This window comes from Suricata suricatta, chromosome 3, assembly GCF_006229205.1.
Source record: "Suricata suricatta isolate VVHF042 chromosome 3, meerkat_22Aug2017_6uvM2_HiC, whole genome shotgun sequence".
NCBI classification, from domain to species: domain Eukaryota; kingdom Metazoa; phylum Chordata; class Mammalia; order Carnivora; family Herpestidae; genus Suricata; species Suricata suricatta.
Genome location: NC_043702.1, coordinates 121,761,537 through 121,780,715, shown reverse-complemented (window position 1 = coordinate 121,780,715; position 19,179 = coordinate 121,761,537). Strand labels below are relative to the sequence as shown.

General features: G+C 38.4%; 1 protein-coding gene across 7 annotated transcripts in view; it reads right to left on the bottom strand.

The window, feature by feature from the left end:
* The window catches only part of DNM3 (dynamin 3), a 561,021-nt gene that overhangs the window by 152,657 nt on the left and 389,185 nt on the right, over positions 1–19,179 (bottom strand). For all 7 annotated transcript variants that reach the window (XM_029935046.1, XM_029935043.1, XM_029935044.1 and 4 more), the window contains one exon: positions 2,403–2,512. In XM_029935046.1, coding sequence (XP_029790906.1) covers positions 2,403–2,512 — 110 coding nt within the window. The remainder of the gene's footprint in view (positions 1–2,402; positions 2,513–19,179) is intronic.

Below are 19,179 nucleotides of genomic sequence, written 5' to 3'. Positions count from 1 at the left end.
TCCAAATTGACCCATGATAAAAATAGAAAACCTAACAAACTCATAATTATTAAATATGTTAAATCACTAGTTTAAAGCTTACTTACCAAAACTTTCCACTAGGCCGAGATGCTTTTATAGGTGAGTTCTACCAAATAATCCCTTAACAGTTAATCCCTATTTTATATAGAGTGTTCCTAAAGACAATGAGAACTTCATCCCACTTTAATTATAAAGCTAACACAAATTTGATATGAAACCAGGCAGGGACAGCACAAAAATGGACAGTTATGGGCCAATCTCACTTATAACCATAGTTGCAAAAGTCTAAGTAAAATGCTAGCAAACAAGCCAGGAACACATCATCAAAGAACACTACATCATGATTTCGCTAGTTTAATCTCAGGAGGTCAGGATGGTTTAACATTAGAAGGCCTATAAAGAAGAAAATCATACAATCTCTGTAGAGACAGAAAAAGTATTTGATAAAATTCAACATCCATTCATGATAAAAACAGAAACAGAAACTTTAGCAACTAGGAACACACAGGGACTTGTTTACCTGACATCAATTACCTGTCAGAAAGTACTTAATTATAAAATTATGAAACAATTTTCCTTAAATTCCGAAACACACCAAGAAAGCCCAATTGTATTCAACATTGTACTGAAGATCCCGGCCAGTACAAAAATAATTGAAAATAAGCAAGATTTCAGGTGATAAGAACGTGGCAAATATGTCTGCAGATGGGGCATCCTTGTACTGACAGAGGTCTCTGAGAAGTGGATGAAAAATTCAATATCTTTTGAGAATCCTAGGGCTCCAGAATACCTAGAATTTTAGAGGTCCAGAGTTATCTTATTTCGGTGTCTTTTGCTCTCTTTAAAATAAAAGTTGTATTTCATCTGAAAAGGATACTCTACCATTGTCTGATTTTTTTTTTTTAATTTTGTACCAAGCCCTTTTATAACCTGACTTTCCAGGTTGATGAAGAACTCAAACTGCCCTCCTACATAGTAGCCACACTTGGACTCTGCATCTAGGCAAGAAGGCTGAGCACTTCACACTTCCCTAAAGATCCCTGCAGGACCTCCCAGCTACCCACTGCCTTGAGCAAAGTATGTAAACAGTACAAGTTTGGCCCTAGTATGAGGACACCCTACTGTTCTCTCCAGGAAATCTTTTTATTCCTTATCATCACAGTGTTTTTTCATAAGCTACTCTCAAATAATACTAAGTCTTTAAGAACTCCCATCTCACTATTTGGTAGGGGAGTTATATTTAATTTTCTTTCCCCTTAGTTCTTTAGATGACTAGCTCTTGTGGTTTTTCTAGGTATTTTTGTACAATGAGTCACTCTGAGCAACTGACTGGGAATGTAGGAAGAAAGCTTCTTTTGCTATTTTAATTTACTGTGTGATTGACCCTGGGCCGGTCATTGAACCCAATCAAGGAACTTCATTCATTGCTAAATAGAGATAAAAGGTCTGAAGAGATAGGTTAAAATTAGACCTTGCCACCTAATGACTCAGTCTCTTAATAACTGACTCATAGAAGTTAATTAGCTTTTTCCTATAATGTTTCCATGTGGAAAAAATCTCCTTGTTATCCTTGTCTCATTGTAGCCCTTTTACATCTCTCGATTCCATCCTCTGCTGCCTTTCCATTTGCTTATTTAATTTTTCTGCCTAACTTCAGTAAGTAACCATGGCACTCCATGATAATCAGACCCAAATTAAGTTTTGATGTTGTAGGTGAGTGGCAGTAAAAACCAAGCAAACAACAACAAGACACAAGTAAGGAAAAGTGGACTTAGACACAGTAGTCCTGATTCAGTTATATGCTTTCTCATATTCTGATTTTATGATCTTCAGAAAGTCAGTTAACCTCTCTGAGCCACAGTTCTAATTTATGAAATAGCATCTACACTACTCTTTCTACCTCATGATAAACTGTTTAAAAAAAATCAATGAACATGTATAGTGCCTTGAAAACCTGTGAAGTACTACTTATCTGTATTCAAGTTAAGTGAATCATTCTATTCACCAATGCACAAATGTCCTCCTAACATATATAAGAAGGTCTTGAATCTATACTATCACAAAATCATAATAATAATTTATAAGTATGTATGTAATAAATTCAGGACAAAGAATAATTTAAAATAAAATGTACTTTAAGAATGAAAGCAGCAGGATTTGGGTGCCTGCTGGAACAGGGAATACTGGAAGATCCTTCTTCTAAGTTTTAATCTTCTTAACCCATAACCTATGGTGAAGCCTAAACATACAAAATAAAAGGAAAACTAAAGAGTTAAGAAGTTTCCAGGTGGAACCAAAGGAACTCTTGTAATCATGATCTCTAGATCACATAGAAATTCAAGTAAAAAAATCAGAAGACAGAAGATGTTTCATTTTCTCACCTTTGTTCTGTATTAAAAAGTGCAAAGATGTGCTTGCTAGACATAAAACTCTTTTCCACATCCCGAACTTTCAGGTTGTCCAATGGAAGCATATACTTCTTTTCTTTTTCCTATTGAGAAAGAAAGAGAGGGAGAGAGAATTGACTTTAATAAAAGATCTTGAAGCCTGCCAATGGCAACTCGTCACCTGAGTTGTCCAACATTTGATTATAATACTTTGATACCATCATACACCATTTTGATACTGGCTACCAAGGAATAAAAGCTATCTGAGAAAAGAGATTCCAGCGATTCTCAACACATGGGTTGGAAGGATGAGGGGAGGAAAAGTGTGGAGGAAGGAAGGACTCAGCAGTAGAGAGAACACATGGTCCTCTATCCTTTCTTCCTCATGTGGGTCCCCTTAGATGTTTTAAAATGTTAGTTTGATATTAAGAATTTAGCCATCTGTTAATATTTAGCAAAAATGTTTTGGTCCTCATTCAATGAGAAATGCCAGATGGATTTCATTTCATATTTATTTGCAGCCTAAGCAGTTTTGATAGCCAGTGCTGGCAGAGCCTGGAAGCACAGGACCCCAGTGTGAATACCCCCTATGAACTAGATAAAGCATGGCAAAGTACTTCCTTCATTTGGTCTAGAGTAAAATGTGGGACCAGAAAAAAGTGACTCCATTAAATTGTTGAGCTCTTGGAGAAAAAAAAAGAACCCATTAGAAGTAGACTGATTAATATCTAGAATAGCTTTTCTTTAAAAATTAACAATTCTTTAGGAAGAAAATGGACACTGGGTGGGGAGGGAGGTCAGCAAATGGGACCAAACTGGTCTTAGTGAAACATACTGGATGCTAAACAATTATGAGAAACATTTACATTTAGGGGTTGACCCGGGGGCAATATTATATGTATAAACACCTAATGATCAGTCTAGTAGGAGGGAGCCAAACAGTCAGCTGAAGAAACCTAGTCAATATCAATTACCAGGGGTATTCTAGCACAGTCCTTGTTCAACACTAGTCCTTTTTCAACCCCAGCCTATATCTCTAGTGCTGGTCCTAAGAAAAAGCAGGACTAGACCTCAGAGGAGGGAAGGACAGAGACTTAAGCACAACTTTTAATATAATTATTACTGTATTTCCTGTCGAAAAGTACATGTGCTGAACAAACATGTTTGACATAAGTCTTTTTGCTCCTACAGTTCTTACAGCACTAGGTTCTGAAGTGTGGAGCAGAAATTGTGTGTGTGTCTGTGTGTGTCTGTGTGTCTGTGTCTGTGTCTGTGTCTGTGTGTCTGTGTGCGTGCATGTGTCTGTTTCTGTGTGTGTGTACACGCTCTCTAGCCAGCTTGTGGGGGCCACGTTGTCTGCAGACCCCATAGAGTTACCGCCAGGAGAATTGGTTTTGCCACTTACTACTCTCGAATTAATCAGAGAAAAGCTGGGCAGAACACATCAGAATAGTGAGGCAGAGAGAAAATGATGACCGAATCAGCTGAAGGAAGCTTGTTGGAGAACAAAATGGATGTCTCGGCAGACAACGTCATGTGTTCAAAGAAGATAAAAAAACATAAAAGAAACTAAACGGAAGTGAGAGAAGCTTAAGAATAACCATGAAAGAGCACTGTAAAAAAATTCCAATATTTCTCATACGAAAATTAATAACATATTAGCAAACACAAGTATATTCTAAATAGCAAAGTACACAATTTAAGTTACTGAAGTATCATAATTGAGTCTGTTTGAAACATTTGTCAGACTATTTTAGGATAGAATTCTAACAGGCAAGATCACAGATTGAATGAAAAGCTATCCAATACATAATCAAATGAAAATGCTTGAAACCCAGAAAATATTGGATGTTTTTCAATGCCCTAAATTTTAGCAGCTGGATTTTTTTAATGCACCATCCTATTCAACCTTTTGAAATGATGGATTTGCCTTTTAATGGGAAATCTGCATTTCATTGTAAAGATGGAACACAATGTCCTTGGCGTGTTTTCTACAGAAGTAGCCTCCCTTTCTTACTGCCTTCTTTAGCATACAGTGAAGACCAAAACTCCAGCAAGTTTACGTCAGATATTAAATGCTGGAGAAATACACACACATGCAGACAGGGGAATGTGAAAAATGTAGTTTCATTTCCAAAATACTAAGTGTCATTTATCCAAGGTTTTTGAGGACATATTGCTAAATTATTTCATAATCAAGAGTATTAAGACTGACAAAAGGAGAACAAAAAGAAGATTCAGACTAATTTGTTTAATTAAAGTTATAAGTCAAGTGAAGAATTAGAGCAATGAGACACTCTAGACACTCTATCATGGATAGTTCTAAAATTCTTGGTGCTCTGGGGGGAAAGAATGATATTCTGTTAAAAGAACATCTTTAATATGAAGCAGTTAAAACAAACAAAAGGATAAACAGAATTATAATTTCCAAAATACAGTGAGTCTTAGTACTAGCTTAATTGAGACATTTGCTACATAGTCTTCGTTAGTTCATTAAACTGTCTCATACTACACTGTGCAATATGGTAGCCACCAGGCACAGGTCACTGTTCAACACTTGAAGTGTAGCTAGTTAAATTGGGATATACTCTAAGTATTAAACACATGCCAGATTTCAAAAACTAAGTGTGAGAAAAAAAATGTAAATGAGCTCATCAATATTTCTTCAATATTTCTTTATTTATTTTGAAAGAGAGAGAGAGAGCAAGCGAGTATATGTGTCCATTGGAGGGGCAGAGAGAGAATCCCAAGCATTCGATCCCACAAACCATGAGATCATGATATGGACCAAAATCAAGAGTCAGACAGTCAGCTCACTAAGCCACCCAGAAACCCCCTCAGCAATATGTTTACACTGGTATATGTTGGGGTGCCTGGCTGGCTCAGTCAGTGGAGCGTGCAAATCTTGATCTCAGGGTTGTAAGTTTAAGCCCCACTTTGGGTGTAGATTGCTTAAAAATATGTTGATTATATGTTGAAATGATAATATGTTGAATATATTAGGGCAAATAAAATATTATTAAATGCAATTTTATCTGTTTCTTTTTAGTGTTTTGCATATGGCTGCTAGACTATTTAAAATGATATATGTGGCTCATATTAACTTTCTATTGATGGCATTGAGCCGCATATACTTATCATCACTTTCCTTCCTCTCATCCACCCAATTTTTCTCCTCCGACTTCCCTGTTTCTGCCATTAGGTGTATTTTTCATTCTCCCAATCCCCCAATCTGAAACTTAATATCATTTCTGACATATTCTTTTCCTTCACCCCCTTTATTACATCAAGACTATGTGGCATTCCATTTGAAGTGTTTGTCAGAGCTCTGCTTGTTTGACATTCCCACTACATTAGTCCAGACCCCTGACATCTCACAAGCATGTGGTTATAAATGGCCTCCTATCTAGTCTCCTTGCTTCCTAATTCCTCAGATATCACCAGGGAAGAGCAATTTTCTAAAACTACTCTGTCAAATTCATTATAGTCCTTCCAAATGCTCACATCCTTGTATTATTTATGGGAGAAAGTCCATGAAACTCCTTAATGTGACATTGGTCATTTTTGTCACATGGAACATCTACAAATTGGTCCAATCCTAATTTGTACTATGGTCCAATCCATAAAAGTCTCCATTTCAACCAAATACACTTTTGTCCACAGTCTTTCCCCAACTTGAGATACCATTTCAACTTCTCCCTAATACATCAGTTTACTATTTAGAGTCAAGTTCAAGTTTGACCTTCTGTGTAAAAAGTTTTCCAAAGTTTATCACTATCTCTTTGTCACTCCCCAATCTCTCTCCTTTCATATAATAGGTATTGTTTATTCTATTCATCTCAGTTTTTTTGTTTCTTTTTTTAAATGTTCATTCAGTTTTGAGAGACAGCATGAGCGAAGGAGAGGCAAAGAGAAAGGGACAGAGGATCCGAAGCAGGCTCTGAATTGACTGCAGTGAGCACAATGTGGGGCTTGAACTCATAAACCATGAAATCATGAACTGAGCCAAAGTTGAACACTCAACCCACTGAGACACCCAGGTGCCCCCCTATTCATTTTGAGTTATATGTTATATGAGGCATCCTCATCTTATAAACACATTATATAACAAAATTTTTGTGAAGGTTGTTCATTTGGAATTCAGAATGTTCAACCAATTCTATTGTTCAAGAAGGTTACATTTGCAAAAAATAAAAGGCAGAAAATGTTTTTGCAACATTTGTAAATAATATGCAGTTTGATACTTTAAACATTTTATCTTAATAGATATTTTGGAGGAAGAATTTACAAAATTTTAGAGAAAGGTTTTTACCATGAAGAGTCAGAAAGAAACTTCTGCAAGAAAAGCTTTAGAAGCTGATGTCACTAATTCAACATTTTTTCCCTTTTTAAACTGGTACCTTCCCTCTCCTCACCATAAAATGATTACTAGCACTATTTGTATGGGAGGCATCCAGGGATTCTTTGTTCAAAGGCAAAGGGAACATGAAAGAGTTTGTGTTTTTTCCTTGCAGTAACTTGACAAGTATTAGAAGAAGGAGGAATTAAGATAGACCCCCAAAAGAAGGCATTAAATGTGTGAAAGAGTCTGAATGAAGTGGAAGTAACCAAACTGTGAGTGGTAAAAGGCAGATGAATTAAGGTAGGGGGAGGTGGTAATTATATGATGGCTACATGATATGTTTACTGACCTTGAAAAGAAATGAAAGGATTGATGAGGGACAGATGTGGGGCCAATGATGGGGTTCTAGCTGGCAGAGCACTACCAGTAAAACTTGGTTTCTGGAAGGAGTACAGTGGGTATGAGGAGAAGGTTGGAGGAAGAGCTCCTGCATATGCATAGCATTGCAACTTATTATACACTCAGTGATTGACATGTAGGGAGTTTCATAACTTGGGGAATGTTTGAGTGGCCTTGGGTTGATGAACTACCTTGAATCTTATTTGTACACACATTTTCTCACTAATAAGGCAACAAAATACTCAAGGATAAGACCATGACTTCTTCATTTCTATGCATTATAGTGCCTAGTAGAGTGTTGGTCATTGAAATTTATACAACATATTTTAAATATTTGTTGAATTAACTAAAAAATGTCTGATAATCAAAGCCAAATGTTGAGTAAAATATGTGATAGTCACATATATTTGATAACCAAATAAAAATTCTGTGGGAAAGAAAAAAAAACCCTGTAAAAGATGCTTGATTGATTGACTGATTGGCACTGCTTTCCTTTCATTTTTTTTCTTTTAATGTTTATTTATTTTGAGAGAGAGCATGCATGGGTGTAAGCAGGGGAGGGTGAGAGAGAGAGAGAGAGAGAGAGAGAGAGAGAGAGAGAATTCCAAGCAGGCCCCATGCTCTTAGTGCAGAGTCTGATATGGGACTTGAACTCATGAAGCATGAGATCATGACCTGAGCTAAAATCAAGAGTCAGATGCTCAACTGACTGAGCCATACAGGTGCCCCAGCACTGCTCTTGATCATTAAATATTTACAAAGTTTAGATTGATTGCCATGGTCTTTTCTCTCTCTCTGCCTCTGCTTGTGTGGCTTCTACCTGCTAGGAATGTCTTCTTCCCTGCAAGAAGACATATACTAGCAGTCTTGAAATTTATGTCAAGTTCCACCTCCTCTATGAAGCCTACCCTGATTACAGCATGTCATCTATGTCTTTTTTTGGGAACACTCACATTTTCCATGATTTTTGTCCTAGGCTACATGGGATACCATTTCTTACTGATGTTCAGATGCCTCTTCAAATAAGTCAGAAGCTCTTTGAGGGAAAGATTTATATTAAAATTCTTTTGTGTCTACACTCAAAAGTTATACACTGCTGCATACACATACTGTTTAATACACTTTTAATTTAATGATGCAGCAGGAATAAAATTCCAACATGATGGAATTTTACAACTATGTCACATCTATTCCATTATACTACTGTGTCTATCTATCTACTATTATGTTTACTAATGTGTATACCATGATGTTAAAAATTAAACAGATGTGATATAAAAACTTACTTTTAATGCCTGAAAGATTGACTTTGAATGAACTTATAGCATATAAGGTGAAGTTTTACTAACCTAGACCAGGCCAGAATGTTTACAAAGAGGGAACTAGAGATATTACCCTGGGTTTGGGGGTGGGTACCTGGGCCATGAAAAATATGATGCTCCCATAAATTAATGCTAACCTTCCATCCTTTGAGTAACTTACACAGAATTATGTAAATATGTAATACATATTCATCATGCTCCTCACCCTCACCTCATTCTCCAAGATGACACGGTACTGCCATTTAGAGCCTGTTCAAATTCCTCAATAGACCTACTGTGCCAACCTCAGGACTCCTGCTTTCCAGGAAAATCAATGTATTTTTATTTTCCGCACAGAACACATCTAATCATATCTTCTTGGGTTTTTTTTAATATACTATTTCTTCCACTAGAAATACTTTTGCCCATTTGCCATTCTGCTTCTCTTCTTCTCAAAATCCCCACAAAAGATTACTCCATCTAGTTCAGACCTAATGCACATGTTTTTTCTTAAAGTATTACAGATCTCATTCTTCTGACTTCTATTCCTTCTCCGTCCCACTTGTAGACTTATTTTTAAATCAGTAGGATCCTTCAAAAAATTCTGACACCAAAGCTCATTCTATTGGGTAGATTAAAAAGTGAAGTTCCTCTTATTAAGGTCAGAGTGGGGCTATGAGAAAATCTGCCCATGAGAGCCATCTTCTTGCTCTGTGGTTGCCTCTATGAACGGCAGTTGGAACACTGAAGGGGTCTAGTACACAGGCCTGGATCTCCCTGCTCTCCTGGTGTCCCCATAGCTCTGCCCTCACCCCAGTCTGCCTGAAACTTGATGGGCCTCATCTCTCAAGGTCTCCTACACCAAGTAGCTCCATCTAGCTCCCTGTGACTTCTGAGCAAACACATTTCTCAGAACCATGGATATGATTTAGCAAATCCAGTTCACACTACCCCTCTGTCATACCCTTGCCTGACTAATTGGGCATGGGGATGTGCCCAGAAATTCACCCAAGGATACAGTGCTCTCCAGCCACCAGAAATCCCTGCTGTCTCCAGGCATAGCGATGAGGCATCTTCAACCATTTCCAGAATTTCTCTCACCTGGTCTAATCTCTTGACAGCACTGTGTGCTTGGTTTACTTTCCGTCTTATTTTCCAAGTGTCTGATGGTTTCATCTAAGTGTGCCTAGGCTCTGCCTTTCCAACTACAAGATAAGCTCCCAGGGAAAGAGCAAACCTGCTACTACTACCATTATTAATGAGGTTGTTAATGATTGTATGTGGCTTGCTCCTCTGCTACTCTGTAACTATTTCCTGCTTCCCTGTCAATGCATCAATTCTTTGAGGGAAGCAACTGTTCCTTCTTAGCTTTAGTTGCATAGTTGACACTCATCATACACAGTGATTGAGTCCCCTTATGGGCTGGCATAGTGCTTTACTTAGATTGAGGATTCAGAGATGACAATTGACTTATAAAATAATCAAAATATCAAAGAAAAAAAAGAAAAGCTATAAAAATATTGAGAATACCAGACTACTACTTCCACATGCTTTTGAAAAGCTTGGTGTTTATTGCTATTAAGATGTTATAGATGTAGAGATATATAAGTATGAAACTCATAATGCAAACTACCCGTCTTTTCATTTGAGTTCTAATTCCCTGCTTTAATTGGAATTACATTCTGAGTAGTAAACAGCATCTGTGAGGCAGAAGGCCGCTAGTAAAAAGAACTTCTTTATGTTTCTGTCTTGGACACTGGGGAAACTCCCCATGTGTATGTCAACTTTGATGGGGTGTCAGAGGGGGAGGATTAAGAAAACCCAATGGCTATGCCACTGGCTTCATGGCTACCCCCTCTGCACTCACTCAGGTCCTTAAAGGGAGCTATACATTGGCATATCCCCACTGGGTAAGGAAAAATAGGAATGTTTGCCATTACCTAACAGGAGACACAACTCTTTTCCTGGCCCCTTCCGTCTCTTCAGAGTCCAATTCGATTTCCACCTCCTCCAGGAAGCCTGACTGGCCATAAGAGCCCACTGGAGGGTTCTCTCCTCCATTCTCTTGTCATTCTTGGGCAACACCACTTCTCTTTTTCTTTTGCACATGCTAATATCTTTCTGATAACATTATTATGTGGCCTTCTTGTTTCTGACTTTGATATTGAAAGGACTGTCAGTACACTGAACGTGCTGGGGACTGCTTCGCTGGAGCAGAGCCCACAGCACCATGGCCCAGCCAGACGAGTGGTCTTCAGACTGTAGCCTCAGCAGAGTGTGGCCCCGGAAGCCACGCTGAGCTCTGTGTCCAGCAGAATGCACTTGGTAGATGGAGGAAGTATCTACGAGTAAGGGCATGGCCATTACAAGGATTGTACAAACTTGTTGTTTTATTTTTTTCCTGCCAGGTATTGCATGTATGGTGGTTTATGTTTCAATGTATTGGAAACTTTCCATTTTATTCAACAAATATGTTCCATGTTAAAAAGCCCTGATTAAAGAGGAGGGGAAAAAACATATATATAATATATATATATATATATATTGCCCTACAGTTCCAGGTGCCTCTAATATCCTCAAGTGTAGACTCCCTCTCCTCCCCCAACAAAGGTCTTTTGCGATTTTGAAGTTAGAAGACTAAAGACTATATCTCAATTCTTCAATATTTAATCTCTAAGTTCTACAATTAAAGAAATACTCATGAGTATTTGCACATACAAGACTGAAAATGTACAAGACCAGTAATGATAAGCGTATTAAAGAATAAATTTAAAGGACTTATGGCTAAGCATGGTCGATTGGCCACATGTATATATCACTTTTCCCTCCACCCAAACTCATTATGATAATAGTAAAAGAACAAAATGATATTGATCCACAAAAAGAAAGAAAAGGAGAAAACAGTATACAAGATTTCCCGAAAGCTTTCAAAGAGAGAAGGCAGACAGAAGAGCATTCATTGACTTAGCATATAGAAAGGAGTTCTTTCCCCCAAATTCCTACAGCAGGAGAAAATGGAGGAGAAGCCATCTCAACTGGGTCCTGTCCTGTTCTTTGGAGGCACCTGGAGGTGGTAGTTTGGGGGCTGAGACCGCAGGATCAGATAGTGTGTACACACAAGTACACAGAACAGTTAATGACATGGTTACCTCCTCAAAGCATAGCAACATCCTACCCCTAGCAGGAGATCAGAGGCTTTTTCCCGAGAAAGAAAATTATACAAGAGAAGTTGGGGGGCCCAGAGATACCAGGTGGATTGAACAGCAAAAATGAGACAAAAGCAAGAAAACTCAGTAAAAGTCTTCCTATGGAAATGTCCCTCGGCCACTTTTCCTGCCTTAACCCAGAGTACCAGCAACCAGATATATTTCTTAGAGATTAAATATTGAAGAATCCCCACGAGGAGGGATGTTGGTCTGCTCTTCTCTGGGGAGCTAAACAGTTTCAGAGAAAATGCCCTATATTCTAACATTTCAATGAAAAGAGCAGCTTTCTACCTGTTCACCTTATGGAGAGGTCCTATGTTCAGCAAGCCTCACACACACACACACACACACACAGCCTTTCCAAGTAGCTGAATGGTACAGGCTCTTAATAGATTAGAAGTCCCACAGCTACGAAGTGGATTCTGAGGATGCCCAGTCCAAACTCCTTATAATGTTTGAGTTCATCAAAACTCTCTTTCCCTTCCCAATCTTGCGCTTGTAGCTAGGGCTCCAGATGAGATCTAGTTTCAGGCAATCTGATGTATGCCTACCCATGCCAGACATTGGTTCAGAAGGGATTCCCACTGGGGAGCTACAGAGGATGGGGCACCTGTGTTGTTGGCCTTGGATCCCGAGGCTGGAATGTGGGGTGCCTTCCTGCCTGCAGTTTGGTAAAGGCAGCAGCTCCCTGGCAGCCCCAATTCTGAGCATCAGTGTGGAGAACCAGTCCAGGGAAGTCAGCCGAATTCTGTTATTTTGTCCTCCCAATGGTTCTTTGAGTAGTTCATCCCCTTTAATAAATATTTTAAATCAGCTAGAATAGATTCTGTTGACAACTAAGAACTCAGAAAATACAGTAGCTGCATCGAGTCATTATATATTATTGCGTCTTAGAAAAAATGAATAGTCAATAAAGCAGAATAATAGCATTTCTCAGCAATTCATCATTGAAAAAAATGAACTGTTTATTAGCATGTGTTGTGTGTATGTATGTGTATGTGTGTGTGTGAGAGAGAGAGAGAGAGAGAGAGAGAGAGAGAGTGAGTGCTGCGGGGAGATGGTTTATGCAGTTATGAATTTCCTGGACTTTGCACTTAAGGAAACAGCCTTTAACCAGATGAAAAAATTTTATATGTAAGAAATTTTAAAAGGTTAGGTAAGAAGGATAGAATTTGAGCAGCTTTGCAAGACACAAAATAAGGCAACAGATGTGAATAAAGCAGAATGAATTCCAGTGGCATATGTGTTGGTAGACTATTATAAGCCACAATGGTAATAACAGCGTATTTCATGGGTTAAATTTTCTCCACTAAAAAGCAAAGTACAGAGACTTTGCGTTTTATACTTTCTCAGTTACTAAAGCAGGAAAAAATTTACTCAGCATGGCAAAACATACTGCAAGGGTTTTAAATGAGCATATTTCAAATGTTTAATGGTCTCATTTCCTCATTTCTTTCTGTGTTCCAAGGCAACACAACTTATATTATTTTTTAAGAAGAGAACATTTCAAGTTTGGGAGAGTGATTGGTTTACTTGAAAAGGTGTGTGATAGGATACAGATTTCTGGTAGTAATATCTCTCAACGCTGGCTTCAGGGACTGCACATTAAATTACAAAGTGAATTTAAGAGACCCCACAAACTTTGAAATTACACTTACTTTGTAACAGCTTTCTTTCTTTTTTTTTTTGTAACAGTTTTCAAGTGCATATTAATCACACAAAATTCTATACGTACAGTCCTTTGAGTGTACTTCTATGAAAAGTGTTATTTTGGCTAGGTATACCATGCATTTGTAAAAGTTCAGCTCCATAAAAGTACCTTGGTTACAAATGGAACATAATTTTTACTTATCAGAGAAAATGGGGGCCAGGAAGGCATGTACAAACAAAATCCTCTGAAATTCCCAGAACGCAGTGGATGAACGGCTTTAAATTTTACCCCCATCATTTGTTACAAAGCTATGAATAAAAATCAAAGCTGAACTTTCCCCTCTCTCTTTCAGCAAACACTCAAACAGAGGCAGAACTATGGAGAAAAGCAACAAGACTCAGCATTCAAACAAATTAGCGAGCTTTTCCTCAGACCTTTGCACTGACTAGTAAGCTCCCCTGCATCCTCCACCCCTGCCCTGACAGTAACATAATTCAGTGAGGGTCTTTCTGAGACCGCTGTAGTGTTTGCAAAGGAGAGCTGAGTACCATGCCCTTTATACTTGAGTGAGCACCCTTCTCCTTGTGTTCCAAGGAATGTGGACTTGAGATGGAATAGGGAAAAAGGAGCCCCTTCCTTGCACTTTCTGGGACGCAGTCCTGGACTTGAGATGACATTCAGCTGAATTGCTCCAAGCACAGCTGGTGGTCTGTGTACCGTTATTGACTCAAACACACATTCACACAGAAACAGGGGTTTGGATAAGGGAAAAAGAACTGGAATGGTTCTCCATCAGTCCTAATCATGTGTGCTGACTGCTTTCTGTGGAAAGGGTGAAGAAGAAAAAAATCGCACAGGGAAGGATAAAGGAGGGGGAGGAAGGAGACAGAAAGGAGTGAAGTGCCCATCTGTAAGGGGGAAGGAACTACAGCTACCCATGCCCTGTGCTTCCATTGCAAGTTCAGGTGCCCTATCTCTGGTCTCTGGAGACAGAGATCACTGGGAGAAGACTCCTGGGAAAGGCAGTGTGGTAAAGGGACATGTGGTTTGGGGTTAAGACATGGGTTCACATATGAGCTCTGACACCAGCTATGTGAACCCAGGCATGTTACCTGCTTTCTTTGATTCTTACCTTATCTCAGTATAAGGTAATAACTCATGACTCAAGGGGGTATCCAATTAAATGAGATTGTGTGCATTATTCTTAAATGAGAGGGCTGTGCATTCAGGGACTTCCTTTATTTTTCTTTGAAGAAAACCTTTTTAACCATCTACTTCCCACCCATAAACACAGCAAGGTGTTCTCTCTTCAACATAGTTATAACAGCAAGCTTTTACACCTGTAAGCTATAGAACTCTAAGTGGAAAATAGAAAGTTAATTACATGTCCAGCAGATAAACACACATTAACCATGAACAATATCAAGCCAGGAGGGTGGAAAGCAATAAAACAATATAAGCAACTTTAAACTATGGCTGCCTATTCGAGGGGGATTTGTAAGAACTCCAGAGTTGCGGAACTGTGTCCATAGCCATGGCAAGAGAGAGAGGAAATGTGACTGTAGGCTAAAAGATGACATTAATCCCTCTCTCTCACTCCCACAGTGAATCACAAGAATCACCTCAAGGAAAGTACTTGAGGAAAGTGAAGTTTTGAAAGAAATATACAAATGAAAATTCCATAATTAAAGAATCCTCTACTTTTTTATTATAGATATGTTTTTATACTTTTAAAAAATAAGCAGGAGTCTCAAGAGTGGCTCAAAAACTAAAAGGCAGAGGAGGTTTGTTTTCCTTCTCCAAACCTCTTCCATTCAGCAAGTTCCGCTTTTCTGCTGGCTCCAAACCAAGATGGCCTTGAGTTGGCGGCTTTTGCTGCTTTCTGGTTTGTAAGTTTCTCCCTCTACTGCATCCAAGGAAAGCTCCCCTTTTCCCTCCATTCATCCTGTATTACCAGCTGGGTTTTAAAAGCCAAGAATGGGGACTCTGTTTACCTGTACTGATACTAGCAGGCATTTAATACAGGATGATTTATGATGACACCAAATGTACCTATGTTATGTCCCATTCTGCTAGGCTTTGTCTCATGCATGATTACATTTATAATACATAAATGTCAGCAAGAGAATCAATTGCTATTAATTTTTGACCTCAGGTAATAGATATGCATTTAAATCAGGTCCTTCGATCCTTCTGCCCAAATTGACCGAGTCCCCTTAGTGCTTTAGAAAACTGATAGGGGCGAGAGCCTTAGGTTGCCCTTAAATCATGCCAGCATGTATCTAGTCCAAAGCTGGACTTGAAAACTCTGACTGCTTCTCTACCTCTTAAAGAAGTAAGTTTTGGGTGGTGTTTCTCCAGCTACAGTTCCCTTATCCCCAGAGTTTGTGAGGTCTTGTGAGAATTCAAAAAAATTTGTGGGGCACCTGGGTGGCTCAGTTGGTTGAGCATCTCAGGGCATGACCTCATGATTTCATTGGGTTCAAGCCCTGTGTCAGGCTCTATACTGGTAGCATGAAGCCTGCTTTGGGATTCTTTCTATCTTCCTCTCTCTATGCCCCTCCCCGACTTGCACTGTCTTTGCCTCTCAAAAGAAACAAACTTAAAAAAGTAAAAAATAGATAAATAAAAATCGAAAGAAATTTTGTGTAGTATTTAATAAAATTAGTATAAGGGATTTTCTGAGTTGTCTAGGGAACCACTTTATAAGTAGGCCCTGGCAGTCAAAACTTTTAGTGCCCATGTTTGTGTTTGCACCAAGTAGTAGTACTCTGTTCACAGTATACTGATAAAGAAAAGAGCAGAGAGAGACGTCAATGTATCAGTTATGTACTTTCCTCTAATGACATCACAGTGCCCTAGGTGAGGAGGGAGGGTTTCATCCCAATAGGATAAAAGTGGAAGGAGGATGGTGAGGTCTTAGAGCACAGATTAGCCCAGGCATATGAATCTCAAAAGACACTATGCTTGGAAGCCGGATTATATGTCTCCTGTTGACTAGTCAATTATATTTCCTAAAAGGACATCATCTCTCACATTAATGTTGATCAGTTGAAGTTTCTTGGTAATACAAAGTTGCTTGAATTTGTCTTGGATTTTTTTTTTTTATGTAGAATGACAAGTATGGTGTGTCTATATGTTTGCAGTTATGTTAAATAAAACAATTTTCTGTTTCTGCATATTTGAGTAATATTAGGAACTAAAATAGTTTGCGTGCGCTCATAATTGATGAGGATCCTTTTCCTTTAAAGACTGTTTGCATATTATATGTGTTTGAGAAACATTGGTGTAGAAAAAGTATATTAGGAATTTGAAAGGGTTGACAAAGTCAAAATAGGTAAAAACAAATGACCTTGACTTATAACTAATTTGGAGCAGAGCTTAGAAATTGTTTCAATTTCTAATTGCCCTCAGCAAGACTGGAGAAAAAACACAGGTCTGGCCCTCAGCACCTGGGAGGCCCAGCCATGGCTGGAGCATACATTGAGGGTCCTTGGGGGATTGCTTTCCTACTTTGTGTTTCAGTTTCACCATATGTAAAGCAGGGATAATAATACCCAAACTCAATCCTGAAATTGAAAAATGAAAACAAATAAACTTAACTTTACGGGAATAAAGAGGCAATAGATGGAAAAGCATTTTCATCTTTTGAGAAAAAGAGGGTATTATTTAAAGGGGGAACTCTTGAAAATATCTCAACAATATGTGTCTAATTCATACTGACATGTGTAATTGGACCTATGTTTAATTTTTGCTGCAAATTATCTGCTTCCTTTAAGAAGCTGGGGTGGTAAAATGCTGAGTTGTGTGGTTCAAATATAGAGCTGTGCAAGAATGAGGGACTCCTGGGCCAGGACACAGTAAGGTTGGGCCCTTAACAGAAGATGAATGAGTGAAAAAAAAGGGAGAATTGCAGAAAAAAGGCTGTGCCAATGGTAAGAAAAGATATCATGAAGCTGGTGGAAAATAATAGCAAGGAAGTAGGGATAATGGATATTTTCACACCTGGGTCTCACTAATGACACAGAAAAAGTTGAACATAGGATCCGGAGAAGTCCCTAGTGCTTCCCCCGTTAAGACCCTGAGCAATTCAATGAGAGATAAACTACATAAATATAAATATTGAGTTTTATCCCACTTTAGAGGACAGAGTTTATACTCTCCTCTTTCCTCTCCCCCTCATCCTTTTCTTACACTCCTTAAGCTTTAACAACTCACAATTAAATTTAACCAATTCCTGTTTCAATATTCAGAATAATTAGATTTCAATATGAAAGCCCTTCGTGATTATATAAAGTGATAAATCTCAGATTCCCTTTTTATGTAAACTGCCTGCATTAGCAATTAATAGCACGTATTTAAAATAAAAAACGAGAATGGCGAGAACCCTAATGGCTTTCTAGGAGTGTCAGCCCTGCTGTCTCCCAACCACAGTGTTCTAAGTTTAACAGAAATGTTGCAAGATATTGTATTTTGTGGGCTCATCAGGGGAGCCTTCTTTGGTATTAGGTGTGATATATATGATTTAAAAGATCACCTGGCCACATTGTGGAGTGTGAATCAGGGAAAGCCAGGAGTAGGAGCAGGAACCCAACAGCAGCTGACTGTAGTAGTACAGGAAAGAGACAGTGGTCAGTCCAACCAGGATGGTAGTTGAAGGGAGAAGTGATTGGCTCATTAACAGGTTTTGGAGGAGAGCAACCATTGGCAAATATCACGCCGAGGGCTAACTCTGGCCTTAGCTTATGTGGGTATGGCCCAAATAGCTAAGAATAGTGTTTACTCTTTTAAATGATGATGAAAAAAGAAAGAGAAAAGAAGAGTAGGCGAAAGCCAAAACTGACCCCCCTCCCCACACACACACACACAAAGCCTAAACTTGTCACTATCTGTCTCTTACAGAAAAAGTTTGACAATTCCTTGGAGTAGAGTCAGCAGATCATGAAATCAAACAGGTTGGAGGAAGGGATGAAGGGAAGACAAGAATGAGGGAAAGTACCTGTGTTTTTAGCTCAAGCAGCTATGTGATGGATGTTCCCTCTCCTTCCAGCCATTCAGGTCTTCTTGGGTATGTCCACTTTATCTTATTCATGCTTTGTTGTTGTACTTCTTTCACTATCATATTTATTCACTGTTATAAGTCTGTTTCCCCTCCTTGGCACTGAATTCCTTAAGTAGCTCTAACTTTTCTCAATATTTATAGCATCCAGCTTTGTACAAGTCACATGCTCCATAACTATTGGATATAACTGCATTGATGATACATTAAATTCATTTTCAGTGGTGCTAGTGACATCAATTTCTTAATAAATACAAAATTATAATCACTGTTTTTTAGGGTAGAGAGTTTATAAAGCATTTTTGCAACCTACCTATTCCTCACTACAACCCTGTATATTGATATTACAGTAAACTTCAATTATAAGTTCTTCCTACAAAAAATTATATTTTATGTTGATTTACTTATATTTAACATGTTAGGAACTATAAGCATTTTGAAATCCATCTCTTTAGGGGAATGATTAGAAAAAGGACAGAATGAAAAGAAAAACTTGGCAATGGAGCATTATGAAAAGTCAACAATAGAGAAAGAAATAGGGCAACTGAACTGGGCGTGAGGGGCTGGTGAGAAAAGAAAGGAATCAAAGGTGAGTTTTCATGTTTTAAATTTAATAGTAGTGCCTGTTACTAAAATAAAGAAAACTATGGATACATAGATTGAGTTTTGTCTTGGAAAGAACAGAGTTGGAGATATAATTGTGGTTGTCATAGACATAGGGCATACAGATGGTATTTAAAGCCAAAAAACTACAGATAAGTTTAGTTATAGAATATGTGTGTAGACAGAGAAGAGAAGGCCCAGGTGGCTCTA